Source organism: Thamnophis sirtalis, unplaced genomic scaffold (genome assembly GCF_051295495.1).
Source record: "Thamnophis sirtalis isolate CommonGarterSnake01/CBP01778 unplaced genomic scaffold, rThaSir2_p1.2 scaffold_7, whole genome shotgun sequence".
Taxonomy (NCBI): Eukaryota; Metazoa; Chordata; class Lepidosauria; order Squamata; family Natricidae; genus Thamnophis; species Thamnophis sirtalis.
In genome coordinates, this window is record NW_028261387.1 from 69,296,547 (window position 1) to 69,320,541 (window position 23,995).

At 37.0% G+C, this 23,995-nt stretch overlaps 1 protein-coding gene across 4 annotated transcripts in view; it reads right to left on the reverse strand.

Annotated features, from left to right (window-relative positions):
- The window catches only part of PTPRT (protein tyrosine phosphatase receptor type T), a 631,119-nt gene extending 607,593 nt beyond the window's left edge, over positions 1–23,526 (reverse strand). For 3 of the 4 annotated variants that reach the window (XM_087720360.1, XM_087720361.1, XM_014067162.2), the window contains exon 1: positions 23,083–23,526. In XM_087720360.1, the coding sequence (XP_087576486.1) occupies positions 23,083–23,152 (70 nt within the window). In that variant the 5' untranslated portion in view covers positions 23,153–23,526. The remainder of the gene's footprint in view (positions 1–23,082) is intronic. The other variant, XM_087720362.1, reaches the window with a different exon arrangement.
- Between the last annotated feature and the right edge of the window lie 469 nt (positions 23,527–23,995).

The window sequence follows — 23,995 nt, forward strand, 5'->3', positions numbered from 1 at the left end:
GGAGATTTTACAATATCTTTCCCCTGCTACACCCACCAAGCCATGCCCACAGAGCCAGTAGTAAAAGTTTTTGCATCAATCCCTCTTTTTAGCAAGCCCTATGCTTTTTGCCAGCCTTGAAGGCCAACAGATATCTGATCAACCTGCAATGTAGAAATACCCATATCCACATCTGCCATTAACAAGCATTCTGCCTGACAAAACTAAGTAGGCCCAACATAATCGGAGCATTTTTCAAAATTGTTTTATTGTTGTCACTGTGAAGCTGGGAGGGTGGGGGAGAGTGTCTAGAGCCTTACCAGCCATTAGTTGATTATATGGTTATGACCTGAATAGCATCTCCTAAAATAAATGGCTGAGATAACAGCAGCTGGTTATTACCTGACTTAATAGAAGAGTTTTTTAAAAAACTCTTCCAAGCTTACTGGCCTTATGAGGGATTTTGTGAACATTATTATCACTGAAGTAACTCTAAGATCGGATGTCTGCAATCTCTAAGTAGACTTTTAATCAACATAAAAAAGCTGGCATGGCAAATCAAGAAAAAACTGGTAGTCCTCTGAGAATGATGCATGCTAGGATTTTTAAAATATTTTCTAATAATGAAAATGCTTCACTTAATAGCAGTACATAGCCAACCTGAATGGACTCAGAAACCAAGGAAAGTAGAGCCTCGTTAGCATTTGGATGGAAGACTACCAAAGAATAACAGGATTGTAGTCTGGACTGGAAAACTAAGAACATCCCAGAATATGTCAATGACAAATCACTATGGTACTGTTGTCAAGGAAACTGCAAGGATACATCCAAGAGGTTCACCTGGAACATCTAGTGAGGATATTCCTCAATGAATCACTGGAACCATCTAATGAAAATAGCAGCTACTAACAGCTCAAAAGGGCTGTACATCCTTATTTATTAGCCTGCAACAACTTCTGAAGGAACAATTGCTAGAAAGAAATTAAAAACTAATTGAACAAACAGGTAATATAGCTGACTCTTTACCATATAGCTGACACTTTTCTCTTTACCATAACTTATCTCTAATAAGTCAAAAATACATAGCATTATACTAGTGAATATAAACATTAATGAAATTAAAATCTTATTACAAAACAACTATTTCTTCGGCCCCCTTAGTTGGCTTTTTAATTATTTAACAAGATAGTTATAAAATATGGATCATATTACTGAATTGCACCCTAGACATCCCACTGAATAAATGTGATGGAATGTGCACCTGTAGGAGCAGTGGAGGAGACCTTTGGCAACACAGAGCTTTTGTCAGAGTTTGTTGCAGCAATCCAGAAAGCACACATAGGCAACTGCTTCAGCAGGATTCATTAACTTCTCTTTATATATAATATAATATAACGCATGAAGTAAATATACAATACCAAAATCAGGTTTTCAAACATGGTAGTAAATGCAAGCAAACCACAAGCAGAGGAGAGGACAGTTTCAGTTTCAGTTCAGAGCAGCAGACTAGTTCAGAGCTCAGCACAGACTCAGAGCTATAGTACAGAACAGTTGAGCTAAGCCATGTTGTCTCCTTGTTGCTCACACAGCAAATAATGTTTCAGTTTCCAAACAGTCTCCATTGGCTGACCTGTTGCCATGTCTATTCCAGTCTATGAACATACTGACAGCTTTTTCAGAGTGTAGTCCACTTTTAGAGACTGTGCAGTCCCAAGCTGGATGGGAAAAGTTAGAAGAGGCTCAGGATATCCACACCCTAAAATCTCTCAGGCTATATCTAATAGGTTAGAAGTTTATAGTTTTATTTTGGCAAAGTTCTTCCATTAAGTGTAAGCAGATAAAGATTTGAACTTGACTGGATTTTGCTGTGTTGATTCTGGGCTTGGTCTGACAATAAAGCACAAATTTATCATGCACGAGGAACGCAAGACCAACCCAATTCATTGATGTGTTTCCTAAAAGTTTCTCTTAAGCAAGATAGCTCAAGACTCAAAATTTAAAAATACCCTTAAATACCTGAATTTTCTGGACACCTTGCCCCACAATGGCACCCAGGTGGAAATGGTCTGAGGGTCAAAAAAAGTCAAGATGACTCTCAGGCACCAGAATTGAAACCCTGCCCTTTTTGTTTGCATGTCATATACATAGAAAAGAATGGGGCTTTGCTCATACTACTTTGGTCCCCATTCTGAATTTTTTGATTACCACCCAACCTCTCAACTGGCATCATGATTGCTCCAGGTGTTCAGCATTTCACATCAGGTAGGCATCATCTACAGCCACAAGTGATGCTTAATTTTATCAAACTAATCCTGTGAAAGAAAAACAGATATATGAAACTTGAGAATTTTATATTTGCACAACAATGAAAGACAGCCATGAAGAACTACTTGTAAGCTATTTTCCTAAATGGATAGGTTATATTTTAAGATATGTACTCAAAAAAGATTTCATATTGAAAGAAAAATGAGCTCAGTTTTACTTCTTTGATGACAATATTAAACTGCTTTGCTAAAGAAACATGATGATTCTTTGAGCAATTAAAAAAAACCTTGTCAATTTTCTTGAGATTATTTAATGGTAAATATTATGCAATGCTGCTAAGAAAAGCAAAGGGCCATATTTTCCATCCATATATTTATTTTAGTATGTATTTCCTTTTAAATGTCTTCTTATTTAAAACTTTCAATTATTTATACATTTACAGATAAAACATGCACTGAATCATAATTTCAGTATCTCATTGTTATGCAAACATCATCCACAATTTTGAAAAATCAGATGATTTCCAAGGATATGCCAAGTACATTGCCACATTTGAGAAAACTTTTTTTTTATAATGCAATGTACAATCTTAATTCTGATTTACTGTGTTTGTAGAAACTGTAAGCATCTAATTTTTAACTATTGAAACATACTGCCATTTTCACCATCTAAAATTTGTTTGCAATTGTCCCAGGGAGATTACAGTTGGAGACAAACAAAAACACATTGGACTAGCTAGATTTTAGGATCCAAAAATACTTTTTCAAAAGGTAGCTAGGCATTTTGCTTCTCATCCAGGAACTGAAGAAGCTTCTTCTATGATAAGCAAAATGTCTTTAACAAAAGATAAAGAAAGTACATTTGTCTTTTGAAAATGCACCTTTGAGACAATCATAATCTGATGACCGAGAATCTCCATAGACATTTAAATTTTAGGACCTTCATCAAAGAAATTCTAACTTTGTTAGAAAATATTATGGTGCTTATCTAACAGTTTCTTATACTAATTAATTGGAATAAATACCACTGAATTCAATGCCTTTAAGTTCCAGATTTTGAGAGAGCGTGGTCAGGTTGTGTGTGTGTGTGTGTGTGTGTGTGTGTGTGTGTGTGTGTGTGTTGTATTTGTGCTGATAAATAAATAAAGGGAGACTAGTATAGATCTATTTCAAACAATTTAGCTCTCATCAGCTAGCCATACCCTTACTGGGATTCAAACCTGGGCTGTATTACATATTATGCAGATGCGTTAACCACTAAGCCACAGGCTCTCCTCCGTTATCAGCTGAGCCAGGGAGAAAGGTATATATTTAAAGTCTCTTGTGACGAGCCAATGGACAGAGAATGGAAGCACTGAACTTCCTCCCATATTTGGGCATACCAGGGTTTGTGACTTTATGTGTGTGTGTGTGTGTGTGTGTGTGTGTGTGTGTGTGTGTGTGTGTGTATTAGATTTTTTACAACCCCTGGTAAGCCCCAATTATGGGAGGAAGCTAACTGCTTCCATCATCTGTCAATCGGCTTGTCACAAGAGTCCATCACGACATAAACCCAATATTTTTACTGTTGCCTTTGTTATATTGTGTTTTTTTATTTGTGCTGATAAATAAATAGTCTCCCTTTATTTATTTATCAGCACAAATAAAAAAACATATATATATATATATATATATATATATATATATATATATATATATATATATATATATATATATATATATATATATATATATATATATATATATATATATGTGGGGGGTGGGTGGGGGGGGTGTATGTATGTATGTATGTATGTATGTATGTATGTATATTTAGTGTCACGACCCCTGGTATGCCTCAATTATGGAAGGAAGCTAACTTATCAGCCCAAATACAACACACACACACACACACGTATGTATGTATGTATGTATGTATGTATGTATGTATATGTATATATATGCTTAGAACTTTAAAACACTGATTTCAGATAATTACTTTTACTTAATTTCCATTGAAATCACTGGGATTTCACTTAGTCAAATAATTATTTCCACGGATTTCAATAAAACTTTGCTTTTGATCCAACTCAGCATTTGCACTCTGCTTCTCAATAATAATGTTTCTCAAAACAGTTTATAAGTATAATGTGTGGATGTGAGGGCGATCTGGCTGCGATATCTGTCACCCCATTGATCGCCAGGGTTTATAAGTATAAATAATGCTAATAGACAACAGAAAAAAGTAGAACATTAAGTATTTTCAAGAGAATCATATTTTGGAAAAATATGGCTACACAAACCAAAAAGTAGCAACAGAGAATTAAGTCTCCTATGTCATAAGAAATTTTTGTACTGAGTAATCATTCTGAATTCCATCCTCCAGGTTGCCTAAATATTTGGAAATACTTAATGCTCCAAATAGCTGGGTTTTCTTTCCCCATGATTATACAATTGCCATTCATAACTGCAGACACAATCCTGGGGAAATATGCATTTTATTTATGGAGTTGCTGACAGGTGATATATGAGCACCTGTACACATTCCAAAGAAGCTTTTTTCCATTCAAATCTACCGTATCAGCTGTGGAAGCTTTTACTTTTGCATGAGAAACCCACAGAATATAGCTATGGACAGAAGGCAAACATTTAACACAAATAACAAAATAACAGAGCTGAAGGCCTTCTTAGTCCAATCCCCTACTCAAGCAGGAAACCTTATACCATTTCAGACAGATGGTTGCCTAATCTGTACATAAAAACCTCCAGTGCTGGAACCCCCACAACCTCTTCAGACAAGTCATTCACTAATTAATTGCTTTAAATATCAGGAAAATTTTCCTTAGTTCTTGATCCATGATGGTGAATCTATGGCACCGTGCCCAAAGTGGTATGCAAATCCATGTTGGCTGGCATGCATGGTGTTGCCCGTTTTTCTTCTGGGTTTCTGGCAGGCATGGGCATGTGACAATCAGCTGGTTTTTGTGCATTTGGCAGTGCCGGAAACTGGAAGAGCTGGTCTTCTGGTTTCCGTTGTGAGCATGCGCTCCAGCCAGCTGATCGTCGCACTTGAATGCATGCCAGTAACCGGAAGACAAGCTGACCAGTGTGCATGCACATGCTGGAAACCGGAAGTTCATTTTGTGGCATGCAATTGCCATTAGGCAGCTTCTGTTCTGGGGCGCGTTCCTGATGCAGGCACACACTCCCTTTTCAGCACTAAATGCCAAAAGGTTCACCATCACTGTTCTAGGTTAATTAGTTTTCATCCATTGCTTCTTGTCCTGCCTTCAGGTGCTTTCAAGAATAGTTGACCTTCCCATTTTTTATGACAGCCCCTTAGAACATTGGAACATTGCCTTCATGTCACTCCCTAGTCCTTCTTTGCTTTAAAGTAGACATACTCCATTCTTGCAACCATTTTTCATATGTTCTAAATGTAAATTTAAACCATGCTGATCTCATTGGAGCAGCACCTTTGTCCACTGTCCAACTGAACACAGAGGAGTAGTGTTTACCATAGTGAAAACCTTCATGAGAAATGCTTCCCTTTGGCAAACTATATCGTTATAGTGATGAAATTGGGTGGTGTTGAATGGATGGTGTTCATTTGGCTGCAAATACCAAGCTTAAACAATAAAGGAAAGTTGTGTGTTTCTATTTACATTTTATTTGAAACATTTATCTTCTAGTATTCATATAACACTGTTCTTTAAAAATATGTACTTCATTGCTATGCTGAAATAAAGGGGGAAAACCAACCATACATATGTTTCTTTTGTAGAAACATTCTTACATGGAGATTTATTTTCTTAGCAAGTTCATATAAGGACAACTAATTATTCAGAAGCTGTTTGCTGACTTCTAATTTCTCCAAGTCTGGTAACTGGCAGCCTGTGGGGTTAATTCTATGCCAAAAAAGGAAAAACTCATTTCTGAGCTTGTCACCTCTTTTTGGGTAGTATCTGCCCTGTTCCAATTTCTTCTAATGTTCACTCGTGTTCCCATTTTATTTTGGCATAAAATATAAATAGAAAACATGCCCTTGCAAACCGTTCAAAAATCTAGCATTTAGATAAAATCCCAAGAAGCTCAGTAAAAACAATGCTAGAAATATTCTAACATAATATACATTGACAGAAACTTAATAACATCTAGTAAATTGGGAGAAACAAGCAAGGTTTTTCTCTGGTATTAGAATAGTTATGGAATGAGCCATTCCAAAAAGCATGTACAAAGTAATTAAAGATTCTGAGTTAAAAATACAGTATTTGGTTATCTGTGCACAAGGCTCAATACTCACAAGGGCATGTATAAACTGTACATTCAATTCAAAAACCACTGCCGCATGGGGTGGGTCTTACTAATTTTAATGCAGCAAGGCAGCTAGACTTCTATTTAAAAAGAGAAGATCATCTTAGATTCATTGTGAATATGCCAATAGAGGAAGCTTAAGTTTTTAGACTAATCTTCTTTGGTAAAGGCTCCACAGATTTCATTAAGTTTTTGAACAATCCTGTACTATACAAATTCATTTTCAATAGCGCATTAGAACATAATTTACAATGCATGTTACCTCAGAACAATGAGATTTTTTTTTAAAAAAAAAAGATGGGTGCATATGAAATTTAACAGGGATCAGCATTTCTGCAAGCTTCCCTAGGCTTGGAAGTTAAGCAGGATTGAATGGAATTAGTATTTAGCTGGGGGTAGAGAGAAGATGATCAAGAAAACGGGGACAGATGCATCTATGAATATTGACTTGACTCAAAGGAAACTTGATTTTATATACCTTAAAAAGCCTTAAGCATCTCAGAAAAGGGTTTTATTTCACTCATTAAGAATCCCTCCCCCCAAAGAAACAGTAGATGCTGCCAACTTCCAAGTAGTGGTAACCCAGCCCGACAAAAATAAATCTTCGTAGCCATTGTCTCCATCCTCTGGGATGCTTTTCCTTCCTATACAAAAAAGAAGAGCTGTGAAGCCTTCTCACTTTCCTTACCACTTTTCTTTCTATGGAACCTTCCGTTGATTCTATCAGTATTTAACATAACAGATATTTTGGGCAATTGTTTTACTAAAACAATTATTGCTTTATAGCCATTTGTGTCTTGTACAATACTGAAATATTACTTTAATAAAAAGCAGCTGACATCTAATTAAAGTAAATACATCAAAGATTATTAAAATACGAAGCCAGTGCTGGAACTCAACGCCAACTATATAACCAGCATAAGTCTCAAGTAGATGGCAGATCCCCAGAACAGGACTGCTTCTGAAGTATTATGCATTAACATAAGCCTGTATTATTAGAATTTCAGTAATTCTAGTTATGTGGAAATCATTTAATCTGTCAGTGTGTTCTATTTACAAAACTTTAAAAAAAAATTAAAAGTGGACTTGCATATCAATTTCTGGATTAAGTAACAGCAGAAATTCTGCCAACAGGATTAGTGTCTTTCTTTTTATTATTCTTGAGGGACATTGTTTATACTTTCTGTTTTTTTAAGAATTCACAGAACAGTTCATGCACGTCTCTTATTTGCTGCCTGTTTAAGCCCCACAGATTTTATCCTCTTAGAGAGAATAGAATCTAAATTTTTAAAGGCTATTTTCCAAGTGTTTGAAACTGCTGTGAATTATTCTACTTGCAACTACTGTTTTTTTTTTAATTCTGTAAGGCCTTGATCCCTTGATCCTGGCTGATAAATTAATATTGTCGCAGTTAATTCGAAGTTATCAGCAACTGGACAGTTATCATTTTTCACAGGAGGTACTACTGATGTTAGTCTATTAGCAAGCAGTCTATCAAGTCTTAAACAATGTGTTATAAATGTAGAAAGGCAATTGGGTTTCCTGGCCCCTCCTAGAGATATTTTTATTAGCCAGTTCCCTTTTGCAGAAAAGCAAAATATTTAAACCAAATATTCATCCCATATTCAAGCACTAATCATAGTACAGAATCATGTTGAATACACCTTGAATGGTTGTCTTCAGCAAAGTTTAGGAAACTCCCTTGCCCTTTAAGAGCCTGTCTTTGTGACATAGGGTGGCTGAAAATACATTTCATGTATTATTACACTGCCCATTTTATAAAAATGCACATCTACATTTTATATATTCCCCCTTATTAACTAAATTTCCAGAACATTCAGCTTTATTTTATGTATAATTGTTATTAGATTAGGGTTAGGGTTAGGGTTAGGGTTAGGGTTAGGGTTAGGGTTAGGGTTAGGGTTAGGGTTAGGGTTAGGGTTAGGGTTAGGGTTAGGGTTAGGGTTAGGGTTAGGGTTAGGATTAGGGTTAGGGTTAGGGTTAGGGTTAGGGTTAGGGTTAGGGTACTGTTGTGACTCAGCAGCAGTCTTCTGTGAGTCTTTTCGGGATGCAAGATTAATTATGCAGCTGGGGCTCGTTAGGGGCATATTCTGGGAATAAAAGGATGGATGATGCCACAACCTAGGTGCAGGAGTCAACGTTCCTTGGTTCGTTCAACATTGATTGATCATCGGTTGGGGTTTATGTAAGATACACTTGGAGAAGTGCTTTGTTTTCTGTAACCCTGATTCAAGAAGACACTTGGAGAAGTGCTTTGTTTTCTGTAACCCTGATTCAAGAAGACACTTGGAGAAGTGCATTGCTTGTAAGAGTTTTGTTTTGTATTCTGTTATCTAGTCAGAGACTTTATTTCAGTTTATTTTTGGGCTCGCAGCCAGTCTGAGCCGAGAACTGATAAAGAGAGTTCCTTTTAAGTTGTTTGCCTGTTGTCTGTTTAACGAGCAGAGAAGGGGGGACAGAACAGGGTACTAGTTTGATTCAGTCTCTTTGAATGTGGACAGATTGTATTTTACTGATCTTATAAACAGCCATATTTAGTAATTTAGTTACAGTTGTTTGTTTATTTTTATCTCACTTTATTTTGTCCTACGGGATTGGGCAGCATATAAATTTATTAAAAGTTAAAGTTAAAGTTGTAGGTTTTAATTTCTACCTTCATTTAAATAAAATTCTTGTCATTGACCATAATAAAGGATCCACTAACTGAATAAAATCCCAGGCAAAATTTTATATAATACTAATACTACTATTCAGGACCCCAACAATTTTTCAAAATATTGACTTACTAATGGTAGCTGGTATCTTTTACTTAACACTCCTGGAAAACAGACTTTGCCTGCTATTTGTGCATATCCTGTCAGCAATATTCGTAGTCTTTGCATTTGCCAGGAATCAATTATGGAAAAATAAATTTCTCAGTTATGTATAGAGAACCATGCATCTGTATAGCTTTATTTGACAAACTCTATTGTAATTTTCCCCAAGCGTGGGTGCCCTCCAAATATGTTGCTTCAACTCCTAAAATTGTCAAAATTGGCCATGCAAGCTAAAGAATTCAAGGAATCATCCAGATTGCATGTAGGCAGTGGAAGACTGGTCTGTGTTTTCTAGATGAACATCTGAGTGGTGAAGAATAGGAATGATTCATATGACCAGGGATAAAAATGCAGACCTCCAATTCTGCTTCTTTCTATAGTATCTCCTTTTTCAAAAGAAATTATATTCTATATAACTAATTTCCCAATATTTTTAGTATTCCAAATATATGCAAAGCTAATAAATGCAAAATGTCCTGCTTCTGCAGTGGCAAGATAACTTAGAGCCATGCAGATTAGCATAGCAAATGTATCAGGATTAGCTAAACCCAGTGTGAAAAACTAAAAACTACCTTCTGTGACAGAGGTCCTCTGAGTCTTCATACTGTAGACCAGATTTAGGTATCATCTTCCTATTTTCTGGATCGTGCCTCACCCAACATCGTCCCTAATTCCAGTAAGAGAGAGACACTATCATACTCTTTACTGATTTTCTGATGTTTAAAGATTAAAAATGGTAGTGGGGACTTTAAAAAAAAAGAACAATTTACTGTAACGCAAAAAAAATGCCTTTGAAGTTTAGAGTACCTGTTTCAGCCAGTCCTTGGGAAACAGAGCAATTTCACAAGAGCTAAACAAAATCAAGCTTTGTTATAAGAAGAGGAAGATGAGGACAGGCAGGAAGAGTAGATGGCAATAAAAATATATGAAATCTATTTTTCGTCAAAAGTAATTTGCAAAAGTGCATGCAATATTTCCAGCTAATCACAGCCTGGTACCAATATTTTTTTTCTTCCATTGAGACCAAACATGGTCCAAGATGATATTACCAACTGCCCAAAACTCATATTTTTTCCCACCCAAACTGAAGGATGGAAAGCAATACTGAGGTAGATACTCAATTTCTCAATTTTACAAAGAAATAAAGACATTATTATTGACTTAGTTTACATTTAAAGATCAAGAAAAAAAATAGCACAATTTACAAGGTAGACTTTCACTTATTTATTTAGAGTAGAGTATGATTTCCAAAATAAGAGTTCCTCTGGTTCATAAAACTAGACATCCTTCTCCTTTTTGGAGTGACTCCAAGACCATCCCCACCCACACAAAGAAGCAAGTCATCAGAATATTAACTGACAGCAAACAGCACTCCTTTAGCACTGATGATGTTAACTAGCTAAGGTAATGAAACGTCTGGAAAAGAACAAGCAAGATCAGAGAGCACCCTAATTTCAACCCTGAACTACAAATATTCTCCTTTATTGACTCCATTCCATCAGATGATGATAGAGATGAATTATAACATTGCAGCAGCCTCTCTCCTAGCTTCTCCTCAGTTTAATTATGCTTTTTTTTAAAAAAAAACAAAGCCATTTTATTCCTAGCAGAAGGAGAGGTTGAAATATTTCCAAAGCATGATAAAAAGCATCTCTCACTCTCATAGATTATTCGGGAATTTCAGTAAATATATGAATCAATCCATGATAAGAAGGGAACATTCACAGCACAGGGTAAAATAGGCTTCAAAGTCAAGAATCCAGATCCAAATAATAGGTGAAACCTCCAGATTGAAAGTCACATGCTAAGATTTCAGGGTGTAAAGTTAGAGCATTCAGAGTATCTGACATGAAAAAGGGACAACTGCTGTTCCAACACTAAACTGCAATAAGATGAAGTTTTTTGGTTTCATTAGGCACAGTTGCTAATCTATAATAGTCATTTAGAAATGTTGCACAAGCAAAGTCTTACTTTTGACCAGTGAGTGTACCACTTGAGTATGTAATCAGAACAAATGTCATCAATTAGCAGCAATCTGAATGGCAAATCCGAACAAGTAGTGTTACAGTGTTGGACTAGGAAGAGCAAATTCCTACTTCATTATGAAGTTTACTTGATGACTATGAGCCAATCACTTTCTCTCCATCCAATATGTTTTACAGAGTATTTACTTGAATATTGTCATGTATGTCATCTTAGGCAGAATAAAGGTGTGATATTAAGGTAATAAATCAATAATGTAGAAATTGTCTCCATTTACTCTGGCATGATAAGGTAGTTTTAAAGAAAGCATTTGGAGCATATTTCTCAACTGGACTACAATCTGTGGTCTTCTGTAAGATCTATATTTTTGTAATGTTGAACTGGTTCAGTGGCTAAGACGCTGAGCTTGTTGATCAGAAAGGTTGGCAATTTGGCAGTTCGAATCCCTAGTGCCACATAATGGAGTGAGCTCCCGTTACTTTCCCAGCTTCTGCCAACCTAGCAGTTCGAAAGGATGTAAAAATGCAAGTAGAAAAATAGCAACCACCTTTGGTGGGAAAGTAACAGTGTTCTGTGCATGTTCAGCATTTAGTCATGCCAGACATGACCATGGAGATACAGTATCTTTGGACAGCGCTGGCTCTCCGGCTTTGAAATGGAGATGAGCATGTCCCGCTAGAATCTGGAACAACTAGCACATATGTGTGAGGGAAACCTTTACCTTTACCTTTACTGGAAATATATTTGAAGTGAGAAATAGAAAGTAGTCTTCTGAGTGGTACAAGTAGTAAAGGGGTAGAAGCAGGGGTGAGTTCCTGTCAGTTCTCACCTCTTCTATAGAAGAGGTTCCACAAATCTGCAGTGCTGTTTAGAACCGGTTCCAGCTCCTTCTACCCTCCTGTCTGCACATCATCAAGATGAAGAGCAAGAGGAGGAATTCTGGGAGTTAAAGTCCACAAGTCCTAAAGCTGTTGAGTTTGAACACCCCTGGTTTTTTTTTAAAGTGTTAGGGGTGCAAGGGTTTTGTAACTTGACAGCTTTAAGACTTGCATGCTTCAAATGCCAGAATTTCTGAGCCAACATTTTGGTTGCTAAGCAAGAGCGTTGTTAAGTGAGTTTCACCACATTTTACAAGTTGGCCATGCCCACCCAGTCACATGGCTGGCAAGCCACTCCCACAAAGCAGGCCACACCTACAGAAAAGGTTCTAAAAAATTTGAAACCCACCACTGAGGTAAAGGTTTGTTTTATAGAGTGTCCCTGTTTTAAACTTTTAAATTTAAGCAATTAGGCATATGTGAGTCCTAGAATCTGGAAGAAACCAGCCTTCCTCAATGTATGGAATCATTTACATTAAAAATCTGAGTCAGAATGAGACAATTTCCTATACTGCATCCTGCTTAGTACTTGTATTGGCTTGATTAATAAAGCAAGTAATTCTTTGTATTCCATACTGCATATGCTTGGACAACAGGGGTGGTAGTCACTTACTTTCCCTACTGGTTCACAAATGTGAGCTTGCAGGCTCTCTCTTGTTTCGCTCACATGCGCCCCATCCACTCATGTGCTCAGCCTTCCATGCATGTGCTTTGGCTTAAAAATGTGCCTAAATAAAACAGCATAGAGCCTGGGTGGGTGAGAGAACCTGTCTGAACCGGCTAAATACCATCTCTGTTGGGCAATTATATTAACTCAAAATTACCAGTTATTACCCCCTATATATATATATATTTGGTTTTGCTTATTTATTACATAAACCTATTATTCAGAAAAAGCAAAAACAAAAAAAAGCAAAGAGATGCTTGTCTCCAAATATCTGCCTCCCCATATAAAAAGTTTTCTGCAGAAAACTAAAATCTAACTCCACACTTTCCCAATGTAGCAATACGTAATAAATAAGTAATTGCATACTTTATAGCAAAAGGCTACATTATGTAACAATTAAATCATCACAATCTCTCATCTGGTATTATTTAATGCACTAGGATCTGGTTCTCAGCTTTTTTGGCATTTCAGAATTACTGCATAATAAGATTATATGCACTTATCTGCTATTAGAAAAGAAAAAAAGAAAACAGAAGCAGTGATTAAAAGGTACATGTGATGTGCTTAGTTCAGATTAGATATAACAATTTTCTTTTTCCCATCAAGGAAATATGATCTTCTGTGGTTCCCCCCCCCCCCCCCCATTAGTAGCAGCAGGAGCTTCTGCAGCAACGGGGCCAGACTACTGAGCTCTGACTCATGAAAAAGTAATTGTTTAGATGGAGAGTGTTACTCATTTATATGAGTGCCACTGTGCTTAATGGTGATGACCTTCCTACAATGGGAAAACAGAGTCCATATGCAAGAAGACAATTTTCTAAGAAAAAAAGGGAGAGCCATTATTGAAATAGGCAGTGAAGTAGGAAGCAATGTGGCACTCCAAATGATGCCCCATGATGAGAAGCAGACGCTGTTTTGAGAACATTCCTAAAAACATAGAGAGAGATGCATGGAAGATCACACAGGGCAGAAAGCAATGGCAATTGGCCTACATTAATATCCAATTATCAGAGTAACATTGAAGCCCTTTTATGAAGTTGAATATAGCATAGTGACATAATACTCTGTGCCTAATTCAGTTGAACTAAATACTAGAAAACCACATATATATTTTTCTTCAGTGTTTGGCATGTCGGTACATTCCAAATGTGGCACTCTAAAGTAAATAAATCTACCTGTGTCTTTAAATGTAACATCAGACTAAAGATAAGCCATGGTTTCCCTCAAAATTCACTCTTCAATAAGTATCTCTACCTATATTTTTCCACTTTCCTGAAATAGTAGGACTATTTAGTAAGTAGTAGTAAAATATACTAGTGACCTAATACTAGTACTAGGATGCACTAATAGTAGGACCCACTAATGGCCCAAAATGCTGGATGACAGCATTGAAAGGGAAATGGCAGGGATAGCAATTTCAATCCTCTTCATTTACCCTAGTCTTCTCTGCAAAATCTTCCCAGCATCTAAAGGTATTGGAAAACATTGAACACTCAAATTATTTAGTTTGAAGAATTATCAATATGTGTATCTTTCAATCTTCAATCATTCAACTGGCACCTGTGTAAGAGTATGAGATGGAAAAATACTAACTTTAGCTGCCATATTGCTAAAACATTTGGCAGGGAAGCTGGAAAATAATTATCCTAAACAGTGGATATTCCACCTATCTATATAGAATGAGGGTTATGTATTTTTTTCATCTAAAACAAGATGAATGATTTGTAGCTGCCTGTGATCTTTAAGGAGTTCTGGGTGGTTCCCAAAGCCTTTCACAACCTTTGGTTTAAGAATCAGCTTTTAAGAAGAGACTGGACAGCCATTGGGTCTCCTGCTACAGCAGGGGATTGGACTAGAAGATCTCCAGGGTCCCTTCCAACTCTGATAATGATCTATGTTGTATCATGCTGCAAATTGGTGGCAGGAGAGTTCAGCTATTTCACAAAACAAAACTAAGTGGCAAATAAAACTTTAACAAAGTGGGGTGAGTGTCACTCCCCCCCCCCCATACATCATCACACTATATTGTAAACTGCTAAGAGTTACCTTGCGGTAAGATGGGCGGTCAATACGTTTAATCACTAAGTAAATATTGCTTTGCTTTGTTTTTTAAAGCAATCTGAAAACCAACCTTCAGTAATTGAAATGCTGCCCAGCTTTGATGTCTGAAGTATTGTAACTTTATATGGAGACTGTAATGCAAAACATCTACTTGATATATAGAGTGGTTACCCAATCTACCTCTTCTTGCACTTTGAGAGTCTACGTTTTTGCCTATACAAATTAATAGGCCTTGGTTCCTCTGAATAGTTCTATCATTGAGCAATGTCTATTTCCATATTGCTGAGGGCTTGTTCATAAACTAAAAGAAGGAAATTCTGGAATAGGTTCTTAGCAAATACATATAATAACCTATCAACAATCTACAAGCATTCAGTCTTACTTAGAAGTAAGACTTATACATTGGTGTATTAGTCTTATAACTCGAACCATTGTTAAATAGAAGTACGATATAACCATAAACGCATCTGGTATTATATCTAAGAATTAGGATATGATTTATCCTTTATAATTCCATTAAGTATTTCCTTTGGTAGGATTTAGAGAAGTTTCTGTTCAGCATTTCAATTGTGTTTGAAGACACCAAGGCAAATTTTCAAATGGAAGCGCAGTTGGAGAGAGAAAAATCCTGACTCAAATTACAGTTTTATCCAAATATCTACAAGAAAAGTACTTCAATTTTCAGTCTGGAAGTAAAATGTACATCAGAGGTAATCTTTTCTCCATCCAAACCTATACCCATCACCTTGTTATCTTCATTAGCTACTTGGACCACTCAGAAACAAAAGTGTAGATGAGAAGGGTGTTGCATCCTTTTACACTACTCAGAAGCCATTTTTTTACGGGTGTAAATTATTTACTTCAGTGCAACTTTGCTAGGAAAAGTTGTCTCAGGCAACAAAGAGATTCTAAAAGTAAAAAAAAAAACACTTCCTGATCTATCCATGTATTCAGAAAGAGCTACAAGCTGTAATAAGCAAAATCAATTTATCTTATTTAGTCCATTAACAGGAAAATGTCTAAATAACATCACAAATAGCAGTAGTTGGAAAAAAATAACCTTTGCCCCAATTCTTGTTCCATGAGTGCCACAAAACTCTTATAGTACCTACCTTTTTAGCAGCACAGTAGTTTCCATGGTTACGAAAAGAGATCTCTTATTTTAAAGGAAGGCTACTTCGGAATTCTGTAATGGCGTAATACAGTGGTTCTTAACTGTACACAAAACACAGGTGGGACTCTATAGCCTTTTATGTGGAGCATGGGGTAAATCATTGAAACATTTTGTAAAAAAATCCTATAAATAATTCACATACTAAGAGAATGTAAGATCATAAACACCATCATTCTCTTGGAAAAAGTGGGCCATGGGTTGCCATCTGGTGGGACCTAGATTCTTTAACAATATGTTTGGTGTGATTTAAGATTAAGAACTGTGGGAAATAGTTTTGAGAACCTGGGTAAACTCAGAACAAAAAGTGTAATATATATGGGAAACATAAAAATATTTTTTCTCTCTCAAAAATTCTGGTGAGAGAAAAGTTCCCTGAGGATGAGCTCCAACACAAGTCCAACAGTTCAGAAGACTACATCTCTGGTCTCGGTGACCAACCCAGATTAGCTTCTGCAACTTCTTCCTGGGACACATATATTTGCCTTCATTCATGAAAAATAATTTCCCTCATTCATTCCCTATAGGAAAAGGATGGTTTTTCCAAGCACATTTATAGCATATATTTCATAAAAGAAGAAAAGTTAAGTTAGCTTAGAAGGAGAATATACATTGAAATGTACAGCAAACAGTTTCCCTGAGGAATGAAAAAGTAATTATAGAGTTAACTCGTCATACTATGACAGCTGCTGTGGATTGCCTTTTACAAAGGGCCCATAGATATTTATTTTATATACTATCAGTATACTGAAACTAGTTACCAAGCAAAAGGAATTAAATTTATTCTAGATTTCTCCCCATCTCCTTCAACTTTCAGGTTTTTTTTCCCCCTGAGGTAATGCTTAATATCCTCATAAATGATTTGCCATCTTACTCTAAAGTGTTTGACGTAAAAGAATACTATTCATTAAAATTCTTTTCATTTCCTGAAATGTAAGAGTCAGAAAAAGAGGGAAAGCTAAATGAATCTCAAAACACACAAGTTTCTCCCTATATAAATGTCCATGATAACTGAAGGCATTGAATTAATAGTTGGCATTAACCACTTTGGGCTACTTTTATTTATTTATCAAACCTGCCATATACATTTCATTACACATAGAACAATCTCAAATATTAATGTACCCTGTAGACACAACATTAGTATAAATCATCATTTACAGTTTAATGCAACAATATGGAATTTGATTGGCTGGTATGTCAGATTCTAAAATCAGGCAGAGCAAGCCCTATTTCACTTCCTACAAAACAACAAAGAGACATTTGCACACTTGCACCCATGACATAGCTGAACCCAGCCACTTTGGTTTATTTAAATCAAGACAAAAGGAAATGATGATTTAGCATAGCATATAAATTCAGCCACTGAATTACCTAACCCTATTGATTCGATTCCACAGTATTTCAAAATATAGCCTCATTGAATGACCAGCAGATGACTTGATGGTGAATGACAAAACCATTCTGCCTGAATTTGGCTGTTACCATTAGTGCTTCATTTAACAATGAAAATTACATGTGATAATGAGGATAGCAGTGTTATTGCAAAAAAAAAAAAAAAGGTAACTTGCCATTTGACAGCATCACTAAGTGAGCCCTAATGCTGTTGTTTGTATACACAGAAAGAAATACACAGAGAGACGGTAGGGTAGGGTAGGGTAGGGTAGGGTAGGGTAGGGTAGGGTAGGGTAGGACTGGACAGGACAGGACAGAATAGAATAGAATTCTTTATTGGCCAAGTGTGATTGGACATACAAGGAATTTCTCTGTGGTGCATGTGCTCACAGTGTACATAAAGAAAAATAAAATACATTCATCAAGAAGCATAAGAAACAATACTTAGTGATAGTCATAGGTTACTAATAAGCAATCAAATCATACTAGGAAACAAACAGAACAATATAAATCATAGAAATACAAGCAACATGGTTATAGCAATAAGTGGGAAAAGATAGATAATAGGAAGGATGAGAAGAATAATGATAACACAGTCTTAGTAAATAGTTTGACAATGTTGTGGGAATTAATTGTTTAGCAGAGTGATGGCATTTAGGGGGAAAAAACTGTCCTTGTGTGTAGTTGTTCTGGTGTGCAGTGCCCTATAGTGCCATTTTGAGGGTAGAAGTTGAAGCAATTTATGCCCAGGATGTAAGGGGTCTGTAGATATTTTCACAGCCCTCTTTTTGACCCTTACAATATACAGGTCCTCAATGGAAGGCAGGTTGGTAGCAATTGTTTTTTCTGCAGTTCTAATTAGCCATTGAAGTCTGTGTCTATCTTGTTTGGTTGCAGAGCCAAACCAGACAGTTATAGAAGTACAGATAACAGACTCAATAATTCAATAATAATAACTGCATTTGGCAATTCATTTTGCCAGGAACAACATCTCTTCAGTAATTGCTCCCTTGGAAGAAGAAAAAAAAGGAGAAGAAGGTACCAATCCTTGTCCTCGGTATTACTGTTCCAAGGGCCTCCCCAGATATTAAAATAGATCTTTGTGTGTATATGGTGGAAATTCTTTCATGGGAAAGAATGACTAAAGTTCAACTTCCATGCATCCCAGCAACAAAAATGTTTTGCTGAATCAAAATCCTGCAAGTATACAGAAAAGCACCCCCATCTTTAGGTGCCAAAGGCTGATTCTATCTCAGAAAATTCAGTTCAAACATTTTTGCTCAGGACTTTCCACTGAATAGGCTGCATCAGTGTAAGCAGCAGATGAATTTGTTCCTTTTACTGCAATCAAAGCTCATAGATGAAGCCTCAGGATCCTTGCTTATAAACAAATAATAACACAGAAAACACAAACAATTCAGAAATATATCAAGTAAACCATAAGAATCAATCAAAAATACATGTCTGCTTATTATGCAAGTATATTCTAATTGTTGAACAAGCAGCTATTTTCACCCTTTATATAAACAGTGAAGTTAAAAAATAATCAAACTATATTTCAGGGAATTGTTAGTATCACTTAGAACTAAGGATTATAATCGGCACTGGATATAAATTTAGGAGAAACAAAAATATTTTTAAAAAAACTAGTACCATCAGTAACTAGTATAATGATGCCTGGCTTATGAGGTTTTAAAAGGCAAATGTAAAATAGATATCATTGCAAATAGCCACTGAAAAAAACAAATTGAAATTCTTTGTGCAGAAGTGTGTGTGTGTGTGTGTGTGTGTGTGTGCATGTTTCTTTGTGTGCATGTGTGTGTGTGCTTCTTCCTCCAATCTCCCCACAACAACAACCCTGTAGGATGAGTTGTAGGATGAGGAAGGGAGGGAGGGAGGAGACTGATTAACCAGCTAGCTTTCATGGCTAAGATTTGACTAGTACTCATAGGCTCCTGGTTTCTAGCAAAGTGCCTTTACCACTAGACCAAACTGATGTACAAATTGCAGTGATTGAGCACACATGTTGAACTAAATCCAAACCAAATAACTTTATGTACAGCCTACCCATTGTTTGTATATGTAGGTTGTAATTTTTATTATAAAATTTTATTAACCATTTCCACAACATATAATCACATGTAAATTATTACCTAGACAATATCATGTTATAAGAGAGGACAATATACATGTGCAATCATCTTGCTTTAAAATCAAGCCTAGTATACTCTCCCCCCCACCCGAGCCCCCGAGCCCCCACAACCTACCCCCCCCCGACTTCCCAGAACCCGTAAACGGCATAGATATTTAACAACCACAGTCTAAGATATATTGATAAAAAATAAAAGTAAGAAGTTAATAACATCTTTACGTTGAACTTAGCTCCTCCTTGCTAAACTAACTTTAGACAATTTAAATCATTCCTAATCTTAAGCATAGGCTATCTGGAATTTCTTAGTCCCATATTTATTTTGAATATAATCAATCCATTTTTTCCATTTTCTCGTTTATATCTCTCATTTGAATGGTCTTTAAGATAGGCAGATATTTTAGCCATCTCAGCTAAATTTGTGACTTTCCGTGTCCATTCTTGAATTGTAGGCAAATCTTCCTTCTTCCAGTATTGCGCCACCAACAGTCTTTGTCAAAAAAATAATAATCTAGGTGCAATGAGAACAGTTCTCCTGTGTGTTTGTGTTATTTCTTCTCTGGATCCCTATTTTTTTTTCTTTCTCCCAAGTGGATACACAAAATTTATGGGAACTGACTGTATACATAACGCCTTGAAAACACAGATGAATGGCAAAGACCAGGTTATAATGACATAATAACAGCTATGAAGGGAGCACCATCTGATGGACAATAGTTGAAGTGCACAGGTTACAAAAGAAGCTTTCGTGTATTTTTAATATTAAAATCCATCAGAGGTACAGAGCTTTCCCCCTTTTTTTTCATTAATTATCTGAGCATTAGCCATGCAAGTGGGTTGCAAGGCATTAAATCTTCAGCAGTTAAGTGTAATCTTCAAGGTGAAAGAAGCAACATTCTCTGTAGCCTCATTTACAAAACTAGGCACAAAGTCCTGTTTTATTTCTATATTCTTTATCTCTTCAGCAGCAAAGTGAATACCAAAAGGGTGGCAGTTAACATTCTGAATCACATGGTGATTAACAAACGGAGACAGTGAAAAGTTCCTAACCTGCTTTCTAATTGTTGCTGCCCAATTCTACTTTTAGTTTATAATTAAAAATGCAATACTGTGTGTCTTCTCCTGTGTGTCTATATATTGTCTGGAAATTTATTTTGAGCATCAAATCACAATGCTATTGTTTAAAAATAAAACCTGCATAGCATTTTTTCCAGCCTGAAAGCTTTGCTTTTTTCTTTCTTTTGTGTAATTCATTCAAAGTAGATCATTGTCACTTGCACTTTCTGCAGAACATCTACTGCAGACTCATGGTGGCAATGCAAAGTATTGAAGAAGTTATTTTACTGTTGATTCTACTGCAACAGTAAGAAGTAAAGATCTGCTATGTTCGGGATCATATAAAACCTCTATCAAGAATTTAAATTGAGAATCAGAGACTGCAAAATCCACCATGGTCCATGTTTTCATGCATGTTTAGGGGTCATACAACCATCCTAAATGTGTACTTTGAGTTCTCACATATTACACTAAGCCACATTTTTTTTTTAGTTTGGGATTGCTATGTTCTGAAACCCAGCAACTGGTGATTGGTAAACCACTGCTTATGACTTTTCCATTTGTATGAACCAGCCACTTTTGATTTATTCAACAAACCATGGTTAAATAACCTGCTGCTTGGCATGCTGAACAAACCTCACATTAATGAGGAACTTTTAAACTTGCAAATTAATATGGAACTCAATTTGCTTCAAATTCACACATTCATAAAATGCTCTAGTGCTGAATAGCTATTTGCTAAAAAGGAAGAAGATATTTAATCTGTAGTCTCAAATATCTATAGACTACCTGGGATTGTCATACTTAGCAGACCAGTATGACCCTAGAAATGACCTTCCCCTTCATAGGAAATTACCAACTGATTTTTCCCCTTCCCCCCTTTTAAAATGAAATCTAAGACTCTATTCCCTGTCAATCTAAATTATGGCATTACCTAGTGGCAATTGCATTAAAGGAAATATTATCCATATCATTCTGTTTTATACTATATGTACACACAATAAATAGGTATATTTTCCCATGTTTTTATTGAAAAAGCTTCTATTAAAACACAAAGTGTTGTTTCAGGCATTTGAATTCTGAACTCTTTTATTTAGCTGGAAATGTTGAGAGCAACCTGTTCTTTAACTGTTCCAACACATTGTTGAAAGTTCCAACACATTGCACATTGGAAATGTGCAATAGGCAAACATCTATACCTGCATAAAGAAATTTCAGACACAGAGGCATATAAACATAAATATAGATTCCTGAGTTACAAGTGTGGCAATGCCACCAAATAAAAATGACAATAATTAAAATGCACAAATTGACAATTCCTTGGTAGGATAAAGTACAGTAAGAGCCACATATAGTTGGCCTACATGGGGTGTTCATTAGAGCAAAAAGTATCAGAGGATCCAATTGAACAAAGGAAAACAGACTCAAAAAGATTTTCAGACTCTTTTTCCCCCTTATCTTCATGCCTTCAGAAACACAAACTCCTTCTAAAGTAGCAGCTTTTGGCAACTGAAACCTGAAACTGCAAGTTTTTCCAAGTCTCTAGATCCTAAGGGGTGAGATGATTCCTGGAGAGGATTGCACTGTAGAGGCAAATCACCCAATAAAGTGTAACTCTGTTGGGCAAGTTTTGAGTTAAAGTCTCCTGTTGTACATTTTTAAAATGCTTGATGGAGCATTCCTTTGATGGAGACCAACTGTTTGCTATAAAAAGAATTTGAGTGTCTTGACTCCAAAGAGAAGATGCCTTCAGTATCATATAAGAAGCAACATTTAAGCTTCTCTTGGTTAAAAATAAGGGCACATCTATAAGGTTCCTAAGAAAGAAAGACCAAGCCACATGGAAAGAGAGCACCCTTATTTGGAGATACCAATTCTAATTTGGAACAAAAGATTCAGTTACCTTTGTTTCCAGGTGGGCTCCATGGAAATTATCCCTAACGCAGGTAAACGGAACATAGGATCGCACTGAGCTGATGCATTTGCTGTGTTTAAGATACGGGGGGGGGGAATATTTCAGCAAACTGCCCCTGGTAAGATTTTGTCTTGATCTTAGCAATTAAACTCTCTGACACCTTAGCCACCACAATCAGGGAACACAATCCAAGGACCTCCAGAAACTTAACCACGGAGGGAATGGCGACCTGATCCGGTAGAGAGAGAGAGAGAGAGAGAGAAAGAGAGAGAGAGAGAAGGAAGGCAGAAGGTCCAGGAAACCTCGCAAGGCAATCCCCGGTCGCCTTAGAAGCGATGGTTTACTTCAAAGCAAAGCAGTGCTCTCGCGCACCGAAAGAAGAAAGAAAAAGAAAGCTCTAGCCACGCTCCCGTCAAAAGCCAGGAACCGCTTACCTGCAAAGACTTGTCCCCGACTTCTTTGCAACAGCTGCAAGAGAATGGCAAACGTAGCAATCCTAGTCATTCTTTGAGGGAGTTCATATGCCCTTCCCGCGGCAATCGCAGCAGAAGAGCGGGTTCTCCGTGCGTCCGGCAAACATCCCTTGCATTGATAAACCCGAAGAGTTGGGACTGGAGCGGATTCTCTCGAACGCGGCTGAAGCCTCCGCTATCCCTGCTCTGAGGAATAGGACAAGCTGATTGAAGAAGCGAAAAAAGGGGGAGATATCCCCCGAGTCCTAACGCTCGTCTTTTCTCCCTCTCCCACTCACTCATACGGAGGGAAGGAGCGAGGGGAGGCGAGCGGAGGGCAATAAACAAGAGAAAGCCCCACGCATCAATCGCCCCTCGCTGCCTGCTTCACTATCGGGGAAAAAGCCCCATCCTGCATTCCTTTTTGTTTTGGCACTAGGCGACTGGAGGGCGGGGAAATGCGAGTCATTAACAAGACGTTTCTATCCCGGACACCCAGCCCGCGGAGAAAGGGAATTGGAAGCTTCTCAAAGCAAAATCAATTGAAAGACTGTTTTGTTTTCTGCCCGCGCCCGCCCGCGCGCGCGCGCGTGCCGCGATGGGTACTCCGCCGCCTGAGGATAAGTATTCGCTGCTCTCCGCTCCAGCTAGGAGCCCAGGAAAGAGGCAACACAAAAACTGGCAAACCGTTTCACGTGTGATAAGGCGCACTTGGTTACGTGTGATTGGGAGGCAGGGCAGGATAGATTTAACACACAGAGAGACACACACACACACACACACAGAGAGAGAAAGAGAGTTGTGGTGTGTGTGTGTGTGTGTGTGTGTGTGTGTGTGAGAGAGAGAGAGAGAGAGAGAGAGAGAGAGAGAGAGAGAGAGAGAGAGAGAGAGAGAG